General features: G+C 41.2%; 1 protein-coding gene across 13 annotated transcripts in view; it reads right to left on the reverse strand.

Moving 5' to 3' along the window:
• Positions 1–327: 327 nt before the first annotated feature.
• Positions 328–23,710, reverse strand: part of ERC1 (ELKS/RAB6-interacting/CAST family member 1) — a 546,952-nt gene continuing 523,569 nt past the window's right edge. For all 13 annotated transcript variants that reach the window (XM_073320595.1, XM_073320483.1, XM_073320517.1 and 10 more), the window contains one exon: positions 328–7,670. In XM_073320595.1, coding sequence (XP_073176696.1) covers positions 7,533–7,670 — 138 coding nt within the window. In that variant the 3' untranslated portion in view covers positions 328–7,532. The remainder of the gene's footprint in view (positions 7,671–23,710) is intronic.

Raw genomic sequence — 23,710 nt, forward strand, 5'->3', positions numbered from 1 at the left:
TTTGCACAGGGGATGTGCTTGTGGGCATTTTATTCTATAGGATGATGACTTTTTAGTTTTGAACAAGATGTGCTTCCAGACATGTGACCACACAGGAGATGGCTCTGAAATTGTCTCAATGTAAGGTGTTCGCTTGGGATTCAGGCCCTCTCTGGAGCAATACTTTAAGTCAACTTACTTTGGAAGGATGGAAGCAACAGAAAGAGAATAGCTCATTCTGGATACATTCTGCATCCCCAGTAGGAAACAAGACCCCTCCCTAATCCAAAATCTGGGGGAGAAAACATTACACAAGACACAATGGGACTGAAAGAAAAGGACAGCACAGAGTTTTTAAATAATTTTATAATTTCTCGATGAATTTAGTTTGTGAATAAAAAAAAGAAAAAATGAACAAAAAGTGTTTATATTATCAAGGCAAAGTTGAATATAACACAATTTTCTTTGCAATTTCATTATCCTGTCAGCAACATGACTCCAGCAATAAAACACATACAAGTTGAAGGCAGCGTGCACACTTGCATCACAGACATCAATGTCTCCTGCTGCTGCTTTTCCAAAAGGAACTCAAGTATGCCAGACTCTATATCCAAAGCCAACCTCCTCCTCCACTAAAGTGCAACATGTCTCTTCCAAAGCAAATAAGGGATCCCTGGCTATAGAGTGGGTGTCCCACAAATTTTATTCCTTATGACAAGCCACTGGGCTACTCCCAGGAACAATTTGGTAAAGCAGAATCTGGTGTGCTATCCATCATTTAATCAATCAGAGAGAAACACTAATACTGTTTTAGTGGCCTTGGAGCAGCATGTTAGATCAGCACAGAAATGGTTCCCCTGGCTGTGGTCCCATCTGAGTTATTCTCCTTCAGAAATCCATAAGCACTTTATCAGTATAGCAGCCCCAGGAATTACTGTAACAAATACATCAGTAAATATTGAGAGACAATTACTGAACTCAAAACTTAAGTTCTGCAAGTCTGGCACAGGTACAGGCCAAACAGAAATTAATGCTCTTCCCAAATACTGAAGTTACTAGATAAAAGCAAAAGTGTTATTACATACACTTCACTAAAACTGAGACCTGATCGGAACCATTGAGAGCTGGGTGAATGGACAAAAGTAGAGTAAAGGGTCAGTGTTTGGCTTGAAATTTAGATTTATAGAGCTAAGCTTTTACAAAGTCTAAGACTAGAGCCTATTAACAGAAATGGTTCCCTGATTTTTATTTTTAATGGAAACAGTTGGTTTTGAACAAATAAACCCAAACACTGCAGGACATGAAAGTGAAACTGATTGCCTTAGTTTTCAATGTCCAAACTAGAAAAAGTGCAAAAAGTAAACAAACAGCATAGTGAAAAATAGAATTGTAAAAAATACATTCATTTAAAATAACTTAAGGTGTCACTAACAACACGAATACAGAAATGTGTCTGTTTACCAATATGCAGTTTGAAGTTGACAGTCTTTTTATATAGTCCAATCTTTGAAACAACTGGAGCAGAAAAAGGCTGGAAGCCCTTTAACGCTGCACAAAAGATGCTGGATACAGTTTTAAAAACAGGCACCTGCAATATAAGCATTGCATTATGTGAACTGGTAACTGTAGAAGCCAATATGCATTTGCACATGCCCACATAATTTATAGGTACAGTTCAAGTGCCAATGTCTGAAAATTTGCCCCAAAGCATCCAATCCATTTGTATCAATGGGTGATAACCTAAAGGACATGCTGGGCTGATAACTTTACTAGTAAAGACTAGTTTCTAAAACACTATTTCCCCCTCCCATTTCTATACTCTGTGGTTAGTATGTACAGTGTAAAACTGGGGGAGAGGGAACATACAGTATGGGGTGATTTCCTAAGAGACCAAACTAGTTTTGATGTCACTAGCCTGTTAAAGGCAATTGATTATATGAGCCCATGAGCCCACACAAATCGTTTTCCTTACAAACCCAGGAGGAGGAGTCAGAGCTTTGCTGTGTCATAACTTGAATTCCTTTTATTTACATTTATTATTATATTTTTAAAAACACATCTTTTTCAGTTCTACTTCTATCGCTTTTTTTTTTTAATCTGACAACAGACACGCACTGTTGGTAACTGTCCGAACCATAGGACCACACAGACAATATTGACAAGCAGAAAACAAAACAGGAAAAAATACCCTGAAAAAGTCAGGGGAAATACCGATGATAAGGTTACAGCACTCGCCACACACACTGGAAAAAGTCAGCATTCTTGTGTTTATGCATTTGACACTAAAAAGTTTTGAAACAGTTTTCTTTTTTTAAAAAATTGCAGACACAGCCATTTAGTTCAGAAGGATCTGTTGTAGCATAGGGTTCCCTCTTCTTACATGGAAAAAAACCCCATTAAAAACATTATTTTGTTTAAAAAACCTGACACACATTCTCTGCCATGACCATGAGATTGGCAGAGAAGAGTTTATCTTGTCAGTTCAGCACAGTCCAAAAATGCTCTTTGCCTGACCCTCCCACTCCACTAGCTTCACTGGGGCAGTGTTATTTATCCAGAGCCTTCTGTTTCCGCTGTCTGGGTCAGTGCAGATGCTCAGTTGAGTGGGGGCTTCTTTTAATCCCAGACGATTGTACTACTTTCCTTTTTAGTTCATTGAAGTCCTTGTGGAGTATGTACACTGGTGATGTAGTAGAACTTTTGCTTTATATTGGAATCAATAGAGGTTTCTTTATCCCACCACCCTTTGTAAGGAAACCTTCATGGCAGTGAGTGACAATGGGATGCGTGGGGGCTGCTCCATTTTACCCTTTATCAGATGTGAGAATTTCCTAACACAAACATTAGCAGCAGCTATGGGTGGGAGCTATAAGGGTGAGGAAATACAGATACCACTGGGTTTAGAAAAGAGGGTGTGTGAGGCCAGGGATGGGTCTCTGACATTAGCACTCCTCTGAAAAGAGGTCTCCATTCTTCCCTGGTACAAAATAATAGGAGACACAAAGTATCACAAAATTGCTAGAGGAGGTATTAGTCCAGAAGTACACCTGGAAACGGCACATAAAGATTCTTGTATCTCACAACCTTCATCCCCACCCCCTGAGATTACCTGAAGTTTGGATTTTGCAAAGAGGGTTTGGCATTTCTTAGGGGGAGATCTGGCCAAAGGTAGTCCACATAAGAGACAATACCACAAGTCTAGAGTTTCACCTGGCATGCAGCTCATCAATTCTTCCTCCAATCACGAATAGTGTCACTATTTTTGCCGTTCTAGTGTTGCAGTGTCCGTTTCATTAGTGTTTTTAAACCACATTTGGTGCAAAGGAAATGATCTTGGATTCTTGGGGATCGTGACTAAGTGGGGCTTGAGGAGCTCCACTTGTATCTACACTCAAACCCTGATAACATATCCTGTTTAATCTATTATGGAGAGTTTCTCCAGTTCTTAAACCTCTCAGCTTCTCTGCAAATAAGCACTTTAATAGCTTGAAAGAGAAAAATTATTAAACCAATAAAACCCCATCATAATTTTATAGCAAGCGGAACTCCATGAATGTGACAAGAATAAGCAAGATTCCACAGACTCTTTTTGTAAGGTTTTCCTTGGAAACTGGACTCTGGGGCAGGAAAACAGAAAGGGCAAATGGATTTGCCAGGAATACTATACTGCATTGTAGAGCTGTATTTCCTGGATACTGGCTAGGTCTCCCTGGCAATTGAGATGGGGAAATACAAGTTTAAAAGAGCTGTGATAGATTGGGCACCAGGGTGACTGCACACATGCATGCGGGGATACCCCCCCCCCAGGACACCCCTTCCCTCCCGCCACCATGTGCATGAATGATATGCCATCTCATGATGGATCCTACGTCACCTAAATCCATGAGTTACCCTAAGGCTAATGACATGGCACTCCATAAAGAAAAAATGTTGAGATGGGTCATGTTCAGTATTAATTAATGGCCAGCCATCTCTCCCTGAATCAAACAGCTCCAAGGGCTATTCAGCATGATATGATCTCTATCTAAGCAGGATAAAGGAGATTATCTGTAACAGTTCACTAGAGATCAAGTCAGATCAAGTCTGTTCCCAGATAAGATCTGGCTCACTCACTTTACTGAGGGCTTAGATCAAGGTTCACAGTGGCAGGGCTAGGAGCCGAACAAGACTACAGTAGGTAATGGAAGGAAATGCAGCAAGGCACAATATTTCAGATGGAGAAAAACAGCAGATGTGTTACTTGAAGATAAAAACCCAATGGCCAGTGTGAGAATTATCCCTGCTTGACAAATCTGTCCAAAGAACATGCTGGAAGCAGTGTAGAGTGCAAACAGTAGGATTTACGTGGCTTTCACTGCACAAACCTTGCACCCACTGTCATGAGATTGACATGCTTTTGTTGAGGCAGTTCCAGTTGTACAGAAGTGCAGCCACATGGTGGCAGCTGAGTTAAAGACCCTAGAAGTCCCAGCATGGAAAATCGGGGGTTTCTTGTGATTTATGGGCAGTGCAATAAACAAAGGGAACTGAAGTAATAGCCACAAATGACCACTATTCACTCCCCTCCCCTCCACAGAAACACTATCAAGGAGCATCTCAGTAAAAGGTTTACGAGTAGGAGTCATCTGAACCATCGATAAGGAAAATTCCACAGCTTCTCACAGAAAGAGGATTATTTTACAGCAGGGAACAAGGACAGCTGGAGATTTGACCATATAAGCTAATGGGACAGTCAGGAAGCAGTGGTGGTGGGAAGATGCTACAATGATGGCTGTGATGGTTTTATAGGCAGCATTAAATTCCTAAAGTGAGTAATTATGGGTGATGAAGAGAAAGCAAGAGGAAAGATTTCAAAACAGTTTCTATCAAAACGTGCTGACTCAAATAATAAGGCCAAGGGAGCGGCTCTGGTATGAGGCATGGCTCAGTGGTATGTACAGTCACTGTCTATATGTCTTCCGGTACATGCTGTTTCACCCTTGCAACCAGTCAGGTTCCCACTCCTTTCCCACTCAATGACAAAAAAGCGTCAGACACTGCCTATTACGGCAGTGAGAACTAAAGCTGTATTTCTTGATTTGCAAAGCAACAAAGGCTCAAAACAAATAAATGTGAACATCATAGGAAACTCAGGAAGGGACACCATTACTGATCCAGTTCCCCCTAAGACGTTCCCTTTTATACCAATAAGAGGAGAAGGTTGAATTCCTTTAAGTGGTTTGCTGTTGGCAATGGATAACCCACTATGTCCTTTCATAATGAGAAAGGTAGAATGAGTTTAGACATGGTTTACTTTAAAACTATTCATTATATTTTATGGGAATGCCAGTGAAAAGCCTTTTCTTGCCTTGACTTTCAGTGCTATTTTCAGATAAGCGCAGGGTGAGTGTTGACTCTCAAGTCTTTGCAAATCATCTTCATATCCAGAGGGGTCAGTCAACCCAAAAATGGAAAAAGGGGTGAAGGAAACTGATCTGCAGACTTGAAAGACAAGGAAATGGGGTTAGCTGACTGGGACTACAGCATTTTGGGTAGTGAAAGGGCTCTGTGATGTGGATTCAGAATTTAATGAGGGGGAGAGGAAATTACATTGCAGGCTCCAAATGGTGAAAGGGGTCTATTGGGAGACTGCCCTAAAGGCTTGGATTACGGACATTTAATATCAGATATTTCTAGACTTTGAAAGATCAGTCAGAGCTAGAGCCGACACACCAGGAGTAAAGACATTGACTACTGATGCAGACCTGCTGGGAAAGCAACTGAAGAGCCAGCAATCTCTCCACTATGATACTGGCTTCCAAATCTTCCCACCCTCTTTTTTAATGTAACAAAACTCTGTTTTCTTAACCTGGAATACGAGAGCACCAAAAATTCAAAAGGGGATAATTCTTTTAAGGGGCATGTAGGGTGATGCCAAAAAGTTCTGTCCTTTGAATATTCACAGAGGCTCACTGAAAACTTGCAACAAAACCATGTCTTCAACGTTAGTGCAAAGTGCATGAAAGAACATTCAGAATCCTAGCCATGATGCAGATTCTGATTTGCTAATAGAAGGACAAACAGATCAGCTATGTGAGATCACATCACTTATCAGCAGGGGATTTAGTAAGGGTAAGGGGTGGATGGGCCTATGACTAAGGCCTCATCTACATTCAAAAGTTGTACTGGTTTAACTGATGGTATGATTTTAAACCAAATTACTTAAACCACTGGAAAGCATAGTGTAGATCGGGGTTCTCAAACTGGGGGTTGGGACCCCTCAGGGGGTTGCGAGGTTATTACATGGGGGGGTCATGAGCTGTCAGCCTCCACTTGAAACCTCGCTTTGCCTCCAGCATTTATAACGGTGTTAAATATATTAAAAATTGTTTTTAATTTATAAGGGGGCGGGTCGCACTCAAAGGCTTGCTATGTGAAAGGGGTCACCAGTACAGAAGTTTGAGAACCACTGGTGCAGATACTCTTATTTTGATTTAAGAAGGGCTTATTTTAGTTTAGCTTCAATCGATTCTTAAGATAAACCAAAATAACCTGATTTAAATTGAAGTAAGTGTGATCAGATAGCCTCTTCTACCAGTTTACCTAAATTGGTTTTTAAAAAAATCACACTTTTAGTCAACTGTTGCAACTTTCTCACGTAGACAATGTGTAGGACTCCTCTCCTGGCAATTAGAATTCACAGAAGCCACTGCCTGAAAAATTATCAATAGTAAGCGAGAAAAATCAAGTCCAGGAGCTGCCCTGCTGCCCAGAGCCTATTTGAAGGAAGGAAGCTCTCTGTAAACAAGAATTTACAAGATACAGATGAGATACACTATGATGCAAAATAACTAGGACAGACCAAGAAAGCCAACTAAAGAAAACATTCTTCTGAAAAAAAGCCATTCTCAGTACTTCAGAGCCAATGAACAACAAAAGTGAGGCTAAATAAACAGAAATCACCAATCAGAAATCACCCATATGCCTATCTTGTCCCACAGTTACTGCATGGAAGTGACCAGTGGGACCACATAAGGAGACTTTCCCCTTTTCATAAGAAATCACTAATTTAGAGACAGACAGCAAATCCTGAGATAGCTGATGTGATCAGCTCTTGGCCTTTATCACTGTTCCCAGTTTTACTATTAAGAAATTCAGGCTTTCAGTTTGTATGGGGGAAAAAACAGCAACAAAAGACAAGTGCTCCCCCATTCACTACCTCAAGGAAAAATCATAGCCACTCATGTCCAAAAGCCCTCTTCTGTGCTCACTGGATTCAGCAAGTCTCTGCTCAGATGTATCCAAAAGCCTCAACAAGAGAAAGTTAGCTGGGGGCAGATACCAAAGTAGAAAGGCAGTGAGAGGATGAATGCAGACACGATTCAGTAACCATAGACTGGAAGAACCAAGATAGCATGTAATTTATAAAGTTTTCCTTTCTTTCTTTGTAAAAGGTGCACCAAAATTTCCTGTTCCCTTGTCCTTCTTTCACAATTCTCTCCATTTTCATGACTTCTTGGACTGACTGGGCTTGGTCACTAGGTGTTCTGTTCTATTCAGGCTAGCAGCTGAGATCATGATGACTCCTCAAGTGCGTTGACGACTTGCTCCAGAATGTCAGGACAGTGATCTGCTATCTGCTGTAGGATGGCATTGGCAAACTCCTGCAGCTCAGCGCTGTCCTTCTCACCCTTTTCTAACTCACCATGAAGCTGCAAGAAAAAAAAAAATCACATTTTAGACCATTATTATTATTTGTATTTTGGTAGCACCTAAGGACCCCTTCATAGTTGGCATTATAAGGAAATTGCATAAATGCAGTCCTTGCCTCAGAGACCTCACAATCTGGGTTTGAGCATCAGCTTTAGAGAGGAAGCCAGAAGCAGTGTAACATTCTGGGAACTACTAGCATTGATATTTTTCTCTGGTTGCTTCTCCACAGTCTTGTTAGAGCCCCGAGGAGCCTGAGCTTCCCACAACCTGCTTTACGCTTTTCACCCTAGACTAGCATTGTGATGCTCACATCTTGTCTACAGGGAAAAAGACCAGAATAGCTATTGCAGCATAAGCTATTAGGTAATATCTCCCTGTATCCCCTTGTGAGGATACACTATTTCAGGATAAAAGTCACTTTATTCCAGATTAAGCACTGTGATTTGTGAGCGCAGTAATTATTCTGGAATAAAGTGATTTTTGTTCTGGAATAGTGTCCACACAGGGAGCTATCATGGAACAGCTTATTCTACAACAGCTATTACAGTCAATTTTCCCATGTAGACAAGCCCTTAGGTCAATATGAGAGCCAGTTAACCCATCCTCTGTTAGCCAGAGGAGGCCCTGTTGAGGTAGGGAACCACATCTGTGGTGTTAGTTGTGAATGTTTAGAACTGTCACTGGGGGCACAGAGCAAAGAGGTAAGAGTCTGTGGGAATAGAAGAGAGTCATGCACTGACCCCAACCATAAAGTCTCTGTAATTTCTACAGTCTCCACCTTGGGAGCTGAAGCACACAGCCTTCCACTGTATTTTTGGCTCCTGCAGGCATGAGTTGTGACAGCAAGAATGGAATCAAGCAAAGAAAGTAAGTTACAAAGCCAGTTTTAATCCCTTTCCTTAAAAGATTTATAACGTGGCCATTGTAATTTACATTTTTCTTAAATTTGTCACAGTGCATGCTTCCAGCCCAGAAGTGTTTTTATTTGTTGAATATGTGTAGCAAAAATGTGTTTCTCTTTACTACATATTTCATTAAAAAACAAAACAAAACTGAGAATATCAAAGAGGCCTTGTTAAGTACCCAAATGTTAGAAAAAGCTAAAATTACAATTGCTTGCATAACCCTAACTCTGTCCCTTTGAGTGGGCTTTAAATTACATGATACCACGCTATTACTTCTGCAGAACACCTTCCTTATTCAGTGTACAGTGCATAGAAAGGATGGGAAAAAAACTTCTTAAAACAGAAATGAACAGGAATGCTGCACACAGTACAGCCACTGTCAACCAAAATTTTATTTTCTCTATGGCAATTAAATACTTATTTTGTTCAGAGAGTACATCTCCTGTCTTATTCACTATGCCTTGTCCAGACTGTGCAATGAGGACCAAACTTTCTCAGTTACACCACTGTACGTTTCCAGTTCAATTACTCTGCATTCACACGATTATAATTGCAACCAGAATTTGGCTAGAAGGAATAATGGATTCTCAAACCCTTGCCTTATTCATTGCACAGTCTCCAAATTGTGCTTTTGAAGTAAGTGCTGTCATTTCATATGATGTGTTTAACAGGTTTCTATAGGTAGACTCACCAATTAGTTGTGTGTGTAATGACATTTGTGCAAGGAGTGGAATCTTAATGAAGAAAGGAAAATGACTACCTTCACAATGCGAAATATCTAACCAGGAATTGGTAGAGTATGTTCTTTTCTGTGACCTGAGTATTGTCATAAAGAAGGCAACCACTATATGATTAAGTGTAAGACATTCACATTTTTCTTTTGTTGTTAGGACTAACATTTGTGATGGGTGGATAAGGTTCTCTCAGCATTTCTGATGTTTCTCAGTACCTTGCTCTGAAGGCAAAGTTAGTGTTCTTTGGGCTGGCTGTGACTATGTCTCTATACTTTCAAAACTTAGGATTTCTAACACTGAATTTCCTGTTTCTAATACTATTAAAGAAATATTACAACAACATTTTCGTAAGGTTTATGATTATGTAATATACTTTGGAGAGGGGCTTATGCCAAAAATCACAAATGCAAAAGCAACCTGATCATGACTCTCAAAATGACATGAGCTGGGTAAGTGGGGTGGAGGAGACAGAGGGGAATGCTTTGGACTCTGTAACTGCTCTCAAAGGAGAAAGGAACGAGAAAGGAAATTAAGAAGGAACTCAGCATGGCTTAGAAACATGTTGGGTATGTGATTAACTTGGCCTCAGTAGCTGGATGATAGCCTGGCAGCTCTAATGGAATGGAAAAGGCTAGGAAACGTCCAGTACTCAAGCAGGGATGGAAGAACCAGCACAGTCACCTAGAAGCAGTGCTAAATTGCACGGCAAGAGACTTGGCTTCAGGAGCTGCTTTATGTCTCAAGTTGCTCAAGTTAGTGAAACTCTAGCAACTCAACTACACTCCAAAGACACTACAGTAAAGCACCTACTACTGGCAAATTCACAGAATAGCATTGATACTGACTTTGGTGGCATGGCTTCACTCCCCCGCCCACTCCCCCATATGCCAAAGTAAAGTCTTCATGGTGACAGTAATCAGAAGTGTTTATGTTGCATGGAGGTGGGGGAGAGGGAGGGCAAGAGAAATTTAAAGAGATCAAAAGGGAAAATGACATATATAATTCTGCTTCTTTGAAGAAACAACCTCCTTGAGGATTCCCATTCGTGGATTTTGGCTCTTTAGTGCAAGACCAGCAGAACTCCCCAAGCTAAGGTCTTTTTGAAAACAGTGTTATCAAGGGAATGCATGAGCCAGGACCCCTACTGGTTGTCTTGCACCACCACATGGAGTATAAATGCTGCCCTCTGGCCATTTCAGTCAGATGCTCCAGCTGAGCGTGGGGTGAAGCTTCCAGGAAGAATTAAACAGTTCAAGGTGATCAACAGAAAATAAAAAACACCTCAAAAGAGGTAACCGCCAATCTGTGAGGGGAGGTGGATGGACAAGTGAGAATTCTGCACGATGATATCTTCAGAGAAGCAGAATTAAAAATAAAATCATTTCCTCTTTGCTAAACATGCTATTTGTGTCAGAAGTCTCATTTCTGGAGAGTAATCTCATCAAAGAAAGATAAAAGTAGAGCTCCAGTGAGCAACAACAATTAAGGTCAATGCCAACAGTGTGAACAGGAAGGGTTTATCTAAATGTATACACAAATTCATATGTGTTACTAAGATTCCTTGCAAACTCAACAAAAACAATGTACAACAATGTACAGCACACAGCCAAAAGAAAGAAAATCCAACTGAAAATACGGGACTTCGTGAAGTAAAGCAAATCATTCTGTGGGTTGGAGATGTTTGGCCTTCTCTACCTTGGAAACTAGTTTTGGAGCATGAAGAGTCTACAAGATTCCTCCCCCACAACGCTGAATACATGCAATAATGCTTTGTAAATAAGCATGGGCAGAGAAGTCTATATAGCTATTTTGCAGATGTCTGTGATGGAAACATTTCTGAAAATGTTGTGGTGGCACAACCTTGCCTTGAATTGAGTGAGCATTGAAAAAGCTAGTTTCAGGGCAGTCAGATTTAACAATGTGAAATGTAATCAGACATCCACTTAGACACTGTCCTCTTAGTAATATGACTGTCCAATGAATTGGTATCAAAAGAAGCAAAGTTGAGTGGACTGTCTATGGGTTTTAGTCTGTGCCAAACAGAACCCCAAAGACCTTCTATCATCAAGCATATAGTGAAAGATGCCAATCTTCGTGAGGCCCGAGCGTAGAAAAGTGTTGGTAAACCAATAGGCTCATTAAGGTGGAACTTCATCATCACCTTGGAGAAGAATATCAGATGAGTCCATAGCACCACTTCATCCTTTGAAAAATCTGATGTAAGGTGTGGCAAGGCACTTACTCTATCTTGCTGGACTTAGCGCTTCCCCCTCTGGCAGAGGCGGGGCCTGGGGTAAATCAACCACACTCTGAACAGTGTCTGTCTTCCCTTATCAGTATTTTCAAGGTAGGCCTCACAGCAGGCCCAAGGAGTGCTCCTCTAGCAAACAAAAAGAAACCATTTTACAAACACAAAACAAAGGAGGATACCTTTCCCTGCTCCCTTGCTGGGGTGGTGGTGTCCTATTGCTGGCCCCGGGGTATCAGTCCTTCCCTAAACAGGCACTCAGCTTTGGTTGTTCCCCCCTTTAGGGAGGAGAGCAGCCTCTCTCCCTGGAGCAGCTTGTCTCTTTCTCCACCTCTCTCACCAGAGGAGGGGTTTTTAAAGGCCTCAGGAAGCCCTTAATTGGATTCAGGTGTTCCTGATTGACCTAGGGTAACCCCTTATCAGTTTATAGGAAAAAGGGCCCTTATCATTCTAGAGCTAATATACCTGCCTTCCACCACTCTCTTGCTGTTGTCCCACCTGACTTTGTCACAAAGGCAAATCACTCAGCAGAGCCTGAAGTTTTCTTACTCTGTGAGCTGACGCCACTGTCAACAGGAAAATTACTTCTATGTAAGACACTCTAACCCAGAGGAAGAGAGTTCAAAAGGAGCTTTCATCCCCTATGTAAGGACCATACTGATATCCCACAACAGAAGAAGTTTTATAATGGAAGGTGGGCTTTAAAAGCCCCACATGAACCTGCTAATAATGGGATATAAAGACAGTGGTCTACCTTAGGCTATGATTAGATCAGAATAGCTATCAAATGTATCTGGATTGAGTTAGTCTTTAAGATGGATGCAGACAGATGAATAAGGTACTTCAGCAGTTTCTGAGTTGTTCAAGTAAAGGGGTCTGACTTGAGTCTGATTTTATCACACTGCAGGCAGGAACCAAGGTACCAGGGAGAGAGCTTCCAAGATGGAATGGAACAAGATTCTCTTGTTCTGAAGGTGATGATCTGGTGTTCCCTCCCCGGTGTTATATGGACTGGTGACCTGCTAGGTCACTCCAATCCTTGACTCTGGGAGCCAGCCTTACCCTGCTCTGCTGTGAGAACCCCCACTCCTGGGCTGTTCACACACAGCCTCTGGCATGTAAGCTGCTTGGATTGTGCAATTGAATGACACTAGCCAATATCTCCAGTTCCAGACACAACCCTAGGAACCTCCATCTTACAGCATCCAGTTATGCCTGCTGGATGCTGCAAGCTTACAGGAGTTCATCAATTTAACAAAGAAATTGATATGTACCAGGCTTGTTATCCCAAGGGGAGTCTCTGACGTGCTTCAAACCAAACGCATTGCTTCAGGTAGAATAAACAAACAAATTTATTAACTACAAAGATAGATTTTAAGTAATATTAAGTGATAGGCAAAAAATCAGAGTGGTTACTAAAATAAAATATAAGCACGCAGTTTAAACTCTCAACCCTATTAGACTGGGCAACATCTAGATTAAGTAGTTTTTCTCATCCCACTGGATATTGCAGTCCTTAATATACAGGTTTGTTCCTTAAACCTGGGCCAATCTCCTCTGTTGGAGTCTTATCTTCTTCTCAGTATCTTGCTTGCAGCAAAGGTGGGGACAGGAGAAGGGCCCAGTATGTGTCCAGTTTCTCTGTTTTATACCCTCAGTCCATGTTCTTGGGGAGCACAAGTCCATGCATGTCAGGAGGGGCACTGCTAAGTCTCTCCAAGCAAGGTTGAGCAATTCCCCTGGTGTGGCCTCATGCAGGTGAGTCACTGCATTGTAGCTCCCTTGCTGGACAATGGCTGTTGATGGGCTGTTTGACACCCCACCCGGGCGTTGGTTACTTTCCTTGCTGTTGCCTCCAGGGAGCTAATATCTGGCTGATTCCCCAATTTACAGCATGTTTTAGTGACCACCATACAACAAAATTCTCATAACTTTATATACATTAATTATACACATATATGGACAGAGAAATGACTTTCAGCAGATCATAACCTTTCCTGATACCTTACAAAGCATGCTTTATATGTAAGATCACGATTATATGAAAATGAGGAATATGGGGGTTACAGTATGCTCCCCCAAGGTATAGAATGTCACACTGAGCCCTGATTCTAATCTTGACAGGATTGGCTTTGGCCATTTACAACAGATCTGAAAACCATGCCTGGATGGGCCAGCATACGGTTGTTAGGATAACTGAACTGCTCTCTCCCGAGATTTGCCAGGACTTTGCTACCAATGGGACTAACACAAAGGTGTACAGAAGCCACCTTCCAGAGTCAGTGGACAAGGTCATCTCTTGCTAGTGAAATCTTTTCTTTGAATCACAGAAGTGTAGGACTGGAAGGGACCTCAATAGGTCATCTAGTCTAGTCCCCTGCACTCAAAGCAGGACTAAATAATAGCTAGGCCATTCCTGACAGGTGCTTATCTAACCTGTTCTTAAAAACTTCCAATGACAGAGATTCCACAGCCTCCCTAAGCAATTTGTTCCAGTGCTTACCTACCCTGAGAGTTAGGAAGTTTTTTTCTAATGTCAAACCTAAACCTCCTTTGCTGCAATTTTAGCCCATTGCTTCTTGTCCTATCATCAGAGGTGAAGGAGAACAATTTTTCACCCTCCTCCTTGTAACAACCTTTTATGTACTTGAAAACTATCATCATGTGCCCCCTCAACCTTCTCTTCTACAGACTAAACAAACCCAAATCTTTCATGCAGCCAGAAGTAAAAAATTGGCACCTTCTTCTTCAGATGAGTCATGAAGAGATCTACTGCTGGTGTTCCCTACTTGGGAAAGATCTAATCTGCCAGCATCCCTGATCCAGACACCACTCATGAGGATCTACCACAAACTGACAGTCTGTCTGCTGTTTTGTTTTCCTTCCAGGCCAGGCACATGGAGAGCAGGGAACAGACTGTGGGACACAGCTCACTCCAACTCCTGGAGGGCCTCCTATCATAGTAGGTGCAAACAGGTATCTCCATGTGTGCCTATATAGACTGTGATGGATCTGATTGTCCCTTTAAACTATGACCTTATGGGACTCTACCATTTCTCAAAGTCCAGGACTCCCATCATCTCCAAGATATTTATATTCACGTGCTGTTCCTGGGGAACCCAATTTTTCTGGTTCCTCCATATGGGCTCTCTATCCTAGGTAGGATGCATCTGTAGACACTACAATTTAAATGTTCAGAAGCCCATTCCTAATTGCAGATTTCACCTAAATTATCACAGTTTCAGAAAGATCCAAAGCCAGATGGGATGCATGAGTCCTTGTGGGCTTTTCCTGGGATCACGGGGTGAACTGAGGTCTCCTAATATGGAGGCATGCAATAGGAACTTACATAAAACCCAACATACATAGCATGGTCCAAGCTGTCATCAGCTGGTTCTTTCTTATGCTTTTTAACCAGACTGGGGATGTCTTAGGTCCTGTATTTGGGCAGGAAGGCTTGGAGTTGAGCCATATCTAGAAGGGTTCCTGTGTACAAATAATTGTCGGTTAGAGACAAGCTGGGACTTTGAATAGCTTATGAACATCAGTGATCCAAGCATCCAGTAGTGACCTGGATTGATTTTATAATACCCTTTGAGTTATGTCCTTGAATAGCCAATCATCCATATAGGGGCACGTGTGCATTCCCAGCCTGTCCACATAGGCCACAACTGCTGCCAAGCATTTCCTAGCAGCACATTGTTCAAAAGGCAAGGCACAAATCTGATACTTTGCATGAGATATATCCTTATTTAAATGTGAGTGTGAAAGTAGTAGGGCTGTCGATTAATAGCAGTTAACTCACGCGATTAACTAAAAAAAAATTAATCGTGATTAATTGCACTGTTAAACACTAGAATACCAATTGAAATTTATTAAATACTTTGGATGTTTTTCTACATTTTCATATACATATTGTACTCTGTGTTGTAATTGAAATCTGGGTGTGTATTATTTTTGATTACAACTATTTACACTGTAAGAATGATAAACAAAAGAAATATTTTTCAATTCACCTCGTACAAGTACTGTAATGCAATCTTTGTCGTGAAAGTGCAACTTACAACTGTAGATTTTTTTTTGTTACATAACTGCACTCAAAAACAAAACAATGTAAAACTTTAGAGCCGACAAGTCCACTCAGTCCTACTTCTTGTTCAGCCAGTCGCTAAGACAAACAAGTTTGTTTACATTTAAAGGAGATAATGCTACCCTCTTCTTACTTACAATGTCACCAGAAAGTGAGAACAGGCATTTGCATGGCACTTTTGTAGCCGGCATTGCAAGGTATTTACGTGCCAGATATACTAAAGATTCGTATGCCCCTTCATGCTTCGGCCACCATTCCAGAGGACATGCTTCCATTCTGATGACACGTGTTAAAAAAATAATGCATTAATTAAATTTGAGACTGAACTTCTTGGGGAAGAATTGTATGTCCCCTGCTCTGTTTTACCCACATTCTGCCATATATTTCATGTTACAACAGTCTCAGATGATGACCCAGCACATGTTCATTTTAAGAACAATTTCACTGCAGATTTCACAAAACGCAAAGAAGGTACCAATGTGAGATTTCTAAGGATAGCTACAGCACTCGACCCAAGGTTTAAGCATCTGAAGTGCCTTCCACAATTTGAGAAGGATGAGGTGTGAAGCATGCTTTCGGAAGTCTTAAAAGTGTAACACTCCGATGCGGAAACTACAGAACACGAACCACCAAAAGAGAAAATCAACCTTCTCCTGGTGGCATCTGACTCAGATAATGAAAGTGAACATGTGTCGGTCTGCTCTGCTTTGGATTGTTATTGAGCAGAACCTGTCATCAGCATGGACGCATGTCCTCTGGAATGGTGGTTGAAGTAGAAAGGGACATATGAATACATAGTGCATCTGGCACATAAATATCTTGTGATGCTGGCTACAACAGTGCCATGAGAACGCCTGTTCTCACTTTCAGGTAACATTGTAAACAAGAAGTGGGCAGCATTATCTCCAGCAAATGTAAACAAACTTGTTTGTCTGAGAAATTGGCTGAACAAGAAGTAGGTCTGAGTGGACTTGCAGGCTCTAAAATTTTACATTGTTTTATTTTTGAATGCAGTTTTTTTGTACATAATTCTACATTTGTAAGATCAACTTTAACGATAAAGAGATTGCACTACAGTACTTGTATTAGGTGAATTGAAAAAATACCATTTGTTTTTTTTACAGTGCAAATACTTGTCATCAGAAATAAATTTAAAGTGAGCACTGTACACTTTATATCTTCTGTGTTGTAACTGAAATCAATATATTTGAAAATATAGAAAATATCCAAAAATATTTAAATAAATGGTATTCTATTATTATTTAACAGTGCAATTAATGAGACTGGGGCAGTTGTGTGAGGCATCTGCTCCACTTTCTTTCACAAAAGAGACTAAAGGCACGACAATTTTACTAGTGGAAGGAGGAAATTCCTCATCCACATACCTTTCGACTGAGGTCATGTAGACTCCTGGAGCAGTTTTCATTCAAAATCAGCTATCTCTGACAGTGTTTGTAAGAACTGGGGAAAGGTCAGATACTCTTCTGTGCAGTCACTGTCTTGATGCTCCTCCATAGGATGACAGTAAAGAATTTGGCATCAGAAGGATCCTCCTTGTTATCTGAGTCCAAATAGCAATCCTTACCATCCTTTATCCTCAACCTGCCCACACTCAAGCAGCTGGAATGGTCTAGCCAATGTGAGGCTCTGGGAGGCAACAATACCAGTTGTGCTGAAACCTTTACCACAAGAGGCACTGGCATTAGGGTAAGAGTTTCCTGCACTGGCCTCACATATCTTAGGGTGCAAGAGTCAGTCTTTGTGTAAAATGAGCTCCCACTGTGCCAAAAGTTCCTATAACCACTGATGCAGGGCCAGACAAATGACTCAAATCTGACGTTGTGTGCTACCTTGCAGAGAATCAGAAGGGATTGGGTCACATCAAATATATACTAGAATTGCCATCTCCCTCTCTGGTTTACGCACCTAAAAGCAGGGAGGAGAAAATCTAGAGGCCCAATACAGAGCCTTCTGGAGTTGGGGGCTTTGGCAGAGGTACACCAGAGAGCTGCTTGCCACTCCTTCTTGCCTCCTACCTTGATCATATGCATGGAGGCTTCAGTGAACCAGAGTCCACTACCACCAGCGTCAAGTGCAAAGGTCCCAGATATGTCGAGGAGCCATTGCTTAGTGAAGTCTTGAGTCTTGCTGGTGTCATACTTTGATAGTGAAACTATCCTGCTCAGCTTATCTGGGGCAAAAGGCAGGTGTGAGTTGATTTGGGTGCAGTGGCACAGAGTCCTGGCACTCAGTGGTCTTCACCAACCCAGGATTTAGCTTTGGAGGTTTAGCCTTTGATGCATTCTTTGCTGGTCTTGTGGCAGATATAATGAAGTCTTCCCGAGGTGCCTCAAGGAATGTTGGAGATGCTTCCCACCTAGCACTTGGGAGACATCTGCAAATGTATCTGATACCTTTATAGATCTTAACAGATTCCACAATAAACAATCAATATTCTTTCACCCTGCCTCACAAAACAAAGTTTGAAGCTGCTGAGTGGTCATCTTTTTTCCTTGAATTCTACACCTTGTTGCAAATGGTTGACACTACCGTGGTGGGTCCCGCACTTTTTCTTGGTGTGGTGGGTCAGGGTGCCACCCCTTGCCCCTATTCTTGGGTGTTGTGGGCTCCACTAGTGCCCCGGTGGGGGAAGAGAGGGTAGCGGGGAAGGGACCCAGGTCCGCTCACCTACTCTGGGTCCCTGCTCCTTCAGCTTTATGAGCTGCTTACCCTCTCTCCCCTTGGGTAGGGTTTCCCTCAGTCCTCTGTGCCGGGGGGAGTCCCTCTGCTCTGCTTGAGCAGGGTTTCCTTTCCCCTGGTCCTCTGGCTAACAGTAATACTCCTCCAAATGCTAATCAGCTCTCCTTCCCTCTCTCTGTCTGACTGAAGCAGGGTTTTTTTTATTAAGTCTTGGGCAGGGCCTTAAGTGGCTCCAGGTTCTCCAATTACCCTGTAGAAAGAACGAGGAGTACTTGTGGCACCTTAGAGACTAACACATTTATTTGAGCATAAACTTTCGTGGGCTAAAGCCCACTTCATCAGATGCATGCAGTCTCTAAGGTGCCACAAGTACTCCTCATTCTTTCTGCTGATACAGATTAACATGGCTACCACTCTGAAACCAATTACCCTGTAGTAACCTTTCCCTAGTCCACAGGGAATAAGGCCTTGATCATCCTAGGGCTTATATACCTCCCATCTACCACTTTCCTGCTGCTCTCTGGCCCTGCTGTATCACAACCTGAATAAAAGAAAAAGGCCCAGGTGTATCAGCTCCAGACCAACAGACACAACAAGCACCAAAACTTAACTGTAAGGTAAGGTGCTGAGGCATGCAATGAACTTTGGTGCCAGAGTACCTAAACTGTGGTTTCAGTGTACTGAGAACAATGCTGTAGCAGGATGAACTTGCTTACCAAAAGAAAAAACATGAACACAAAAACGCTGAAAAAAGTACTGTGCACTTGAGTGCCTGAGTGCTGCAGTACGAGAGAAATAGGCACTGAAGCACTGACCAAAAAGATGCAGAACTATTACAGAATTCTGTTAAAGCACCCAAGATGGAAGCCTAAAAAATTCACCAGCTATACTGGACCTTACTGAAAGACAAGGTTACAACAAGAAAAAGGATCCCTGATGAGGCATCCTTGAGTGAAGAGCATTAGTGATAGCTAATGAGGCCCAGGTTCCTACAAGGAGCTCCTTTGTCAACTGCAAATAAGAAGGAACTGAAACTTTTGGAGGACAAGATTAATACTTGGCAAGGTGGGGCATGTGATGATTGAGAAGGAGCTCAGGTTGCACTCTACTTAGCTACAGCTGCCCACAAGTGTAAAAAAACAAAAACAAAAACCCTTACAAGGTAGGGAAATTCAATCAATCAATCTCATGCTATGAAGCTAAGACCACAGGAGTGAGAATCCTGTACCTAAGACACCTTCAGAAACTGGAGTTTTCACAGAATGATATTGGGATCCTACACCCTATCCAGACTAGCACGTAATTTATCTGGGGTGCAGATAAAACCTGCAATCACATCCTCAGGGCAATACCAGTAAATTGGCAACTTAGTTGACATATTCTGCAGAGGCCCCAAGGAGTGAATGCGAATAATATCACTAGTGTCCAACACTTGAGAACTGCTAAGCACCATAATACATACTATCTGAAGGCAAAGGACGTTTTATAAAGAGACAGTAACAGAAGGAATGAAAGCTGAATTCTCCTCTCATCCCTAGCAGTGTTTCCTCCAGGTCAGGGTTATGTAGCCCTCTGGAGGACTATGTAGGAAAGCCAACACCTGTCATTGCCTCTGGCACACCAGATCTGTGACAAAGAGCTGATTTCGGTCTACAGTGTTTTCAATCCAGCAGTTTACACCAGCTCTACATTCACTTAGGAAAAGAAGAAATCCAATTCCTGATGTTAATTTTCTCATGGTTTAAATTATTAATTTCTCTGCTATTTCAAAGAAAAATCATCATATTCTGAGTAGAATTATCAAGAATTCAAGAGAACCTATTAACCTAGGAGAAAAGAGGCATAAACCTTGTATGGTTCCATTCAAGCTGTCCACGAGCAAGGTCGCAAAGGGCGGGGACAGGACAGGACAGTGAAATATTTAAAAATACATGCCAGTGTAAGGCTGGTGACTGCTGAATGGACGACAGTTCAAACTTGAAGGTTAGAAAAGTACTGGATACGAGATTATCACCACAGATTTCTTCAGAAGCTGAAGACAAGAATGTTACGTGTTTTCTACATGATTTCAGCATCACAGGATTATTTTAATAAGTGATTGGTTACCTTTCCCATAGTCAGCACTTCTATATCATTCCTTTTAGTGACACCTCCTGGGAACAGCTGGGACCAGAGTAGCTGAGCTCTCATTCAGCCAGTCTCCTTAATAAGCAAGGAATGTCCAGTCCTCCATGCTATAACCAGATAAATCTAGAGGTTTAGCAATCTCAAACTTTGGGGAAACATTCTCTGAAATGTCTGTTATACCTTGATCAAATTTTACCCCTGGGCTCCCAGCTCCTGTGAATTGAATGCAGAAGGAAATAGTGCTATCCTTGCCCAGCCTTACCTTTTCCTGTGGTGATAAAGAAGCACAAGAACATGTAAATGTTCACTCTTTTTTGTTTTCTTCCTCAGCCTGGGACATGATGAGAATTACACACTTACCTTATGGAATTGACCAAGGACAGGCTAGTGTAAAAGGCCATGTGTGGGTGTAGGTGATGACAGGTAAAAAATAGATATCACAGGAAGAGAATGAATAACAAGGACCTCAGCGAGCAGCTTCACAATGATTTATACTTCATCTCCACATGAAGGAAGGGGAAGTCTCTGTCTGGGTTGGGGTAGAGAAGCAGTGTCCTCAGATAATACATAACAGATTCAAACTCTCTCCCCTTCTACTCCCCACCTGGTTTCAGAACTACTTCTAGGAATGCTTCCCATTTATTCCATTACTGAATAACAAACAAGTCACCAAGAGGTTAGTTTGCACTGTGCCTGTCTCCACCTCTCCTTGAAAGTTGGCAGGCACTTAAGAGAGAGGATACCTTTGCAACATCTTCCAAGGTATTTCTCAACTATATGGGTGTTGGGTGGGTGTGGCGCTGACATGTGGATAAGTTGGTGACCCTTTCCCAGCCCCTCCTGCAATAAGACACCTTTTGTTGTAGAATGTTAAAGTTTGTTTTTTATGGGGGAATTTTCCCTTTAGACTCTCAGTAAATAGGATGTTACTTCCCTCCCATTACTAATCCTATATAAACACTGAAGGCAGAAAAACAAACGAGAGCTGTATTCAAAACAGGAGAGCAGGAGCTGTGGACAAGTAAAATAGAGCGTAGGCAAGTAATTACAGCAAAAAGGAAAAAGAAAAAAAAACCAACCAAAGGATATTCTAAAGCAGTGGTTCTCAGCCTTTCTAGATTACTGTACCCCTTTCAGGAGTCTGATTTGTCTTGAATACCCCAAGTTTCACCTCTCTTAAAAACTACTTGCTTAAAAATAAAAAAGTGTCACAGCACACTATTACTGAAATATTGCTTATGTTCTCATTTTGTCTGTAAGAAATTTTAGTTTGTATTGACTTCACTAGTGTTTTTTATGTAACCTGCTGTAAAACTAGGCAAATATTTAGACGAGTTGATGTACCCCCTGGAAGACATCTGCGTACTCCAGGGGTACACGTACCCCTGGTTGAGAACCACTTTTCTAAAGGGATTGAGAGAGACAGACACCATACTGGCTTCTGGATCTGGACTGTCCTCCCGAGTTTGGGTGTATTTGGATCAGGCCATATAGTATTTGTTGTTGAAGATGTGTTTAGGATCACAGACATGAGAGATGAAAAGATCTATCTGATTGATCCATTTGGGCAATTTGCCCCCAACAGAGGACATATTAGATGTAAATCAAACCACACCACATCTTATCCAAAAAGTCAAAAGGCACACTTCAACTTGTACATCTCTTCAAAACCAATTGGTATGTGTATATACACAATAGAATCTATGATATAATCACAGAAAATCCTTTATTTCACAAATGGTATATGTATACATTTGAAAAAATTATATAAATGGAATTTATACTGCACTTGTGTGTATCACTAAGCTCTGACCATACCAGCGACAGCATTGTTTTCTTAGCAATTAATGTATTTCAGAGGAGAATAAAGTGAAGAAAAAAAAAGGTTAGCAATAAATAATAAATTGAGTGTTCCTAAATCATATATATGTTAATTTCCCACTTGACTGGGAAACTTGCTTAACCTACTTATGGATTCGGTATACAAGTAACAAGACTACCCCCAAACTGCAGCAGCAAACATTTCAGAGCCAGAAAATCAAATCTTGTAGTGACCTAAATGGTGATGTAAGTTACACACAGAGTGTAAATGCTATTGTCATGTGTGTAGACTTGGCATTCACTGGATTTGCAAAATGAGCAATTATTATTTATTAGTTGAATTACAGAGGTACCTACCAGGACAGGGACCCATTGTGCTGAGTACTGTACAAGCATAAAAGACAATCCTACCCCAATGACCTTAAATATCAAGAGAGTTGGAAGGATGGGAATAAAGCAGCTGCACCCTCTCCTAGTTTTATCTATGCTAGAATCAATTTATCACTAATATTTAAAACTATCTTCTACTAGTATTTAAGAAATAGGAAGTAGATCATCACAGGTTCTCTCCACCTGCCCAAGCCCAAAGCCTTAATTAAATTTGCAGGTACGGCTAAATATAGCTAATTACATTAGATAACCTCTATATTAATTCTTCTTCCTTGAATTTTGAAAATACTGGTTATACTCTGCAAATAAGTATAATAATAATTAGAGCAATTATTATTACTAATAATTTTTTTTACAGAGTCCACAAGTTGGCCAGGACTTCAAATACAGTACTCTTCCCTAAAGAAGAATGCAAATGATTTAACAGGGGGTAGGCGGAAGGAAGATAACAAGGTAATAGGAAAGAGGGCAGAGAAGCATGACAGGGTAGACTGGATAAAGTAATGTGGTAGCTCAGTAAGGGCTACTGCAAAGTAGAGTAGAATAAAGATTTTTTTAAAGAAACAAAATAATTAAAAGTTTTTGTTCGTTAATTTATTGTAGAAGAAGTAGTCAGTCTTAAGGGAAGATCTGAATGAGGAAAGGGTAGTTTATATAGGAACTATATATAAATTATGTTTATTCTTGCTTTCTCTATTTTTCACATGACGTATGTTAAGATATATTTGTTTTATATGTTCAAAATTTATTAAGGATATATGTTGTCAAGGTTCCTTCCCCACTCTGAACTCTAGGGTACAGATGTGGGGACCTGCATGAAAACCTCCTAAGCTTACTTTTATCAGCTTAGGTTAAAACTTCCCCAAGGTACAAACTATTTTACCTTTTGCCCTTGTACTTTATCGCTGCCACCACCAAACGTCTAACAGATATATAACTGGGAAAGAGCCAGTTTGGAAACGTCTTTCCCCACAAAATCCTCCCAAACCCTACACCCCCTTTCCTGGGGAGGGTTTGATAAAAA

Source organism: Lepidochelys kempii, chromosome 1, assembly GCF_965140265.1.
Source record: "Lepidochelys kempii isolate rLepKem1 chromosome 1, rLepKem1.hap2, whole genome shotgun sequence".
Classification (NCBI taxonomy): domain Eukaryota; kingdom Metazoa; phylum Chordata; order Testudines; family Cheloniidae; genus Lepidochelys; species Lepidochelys kempii.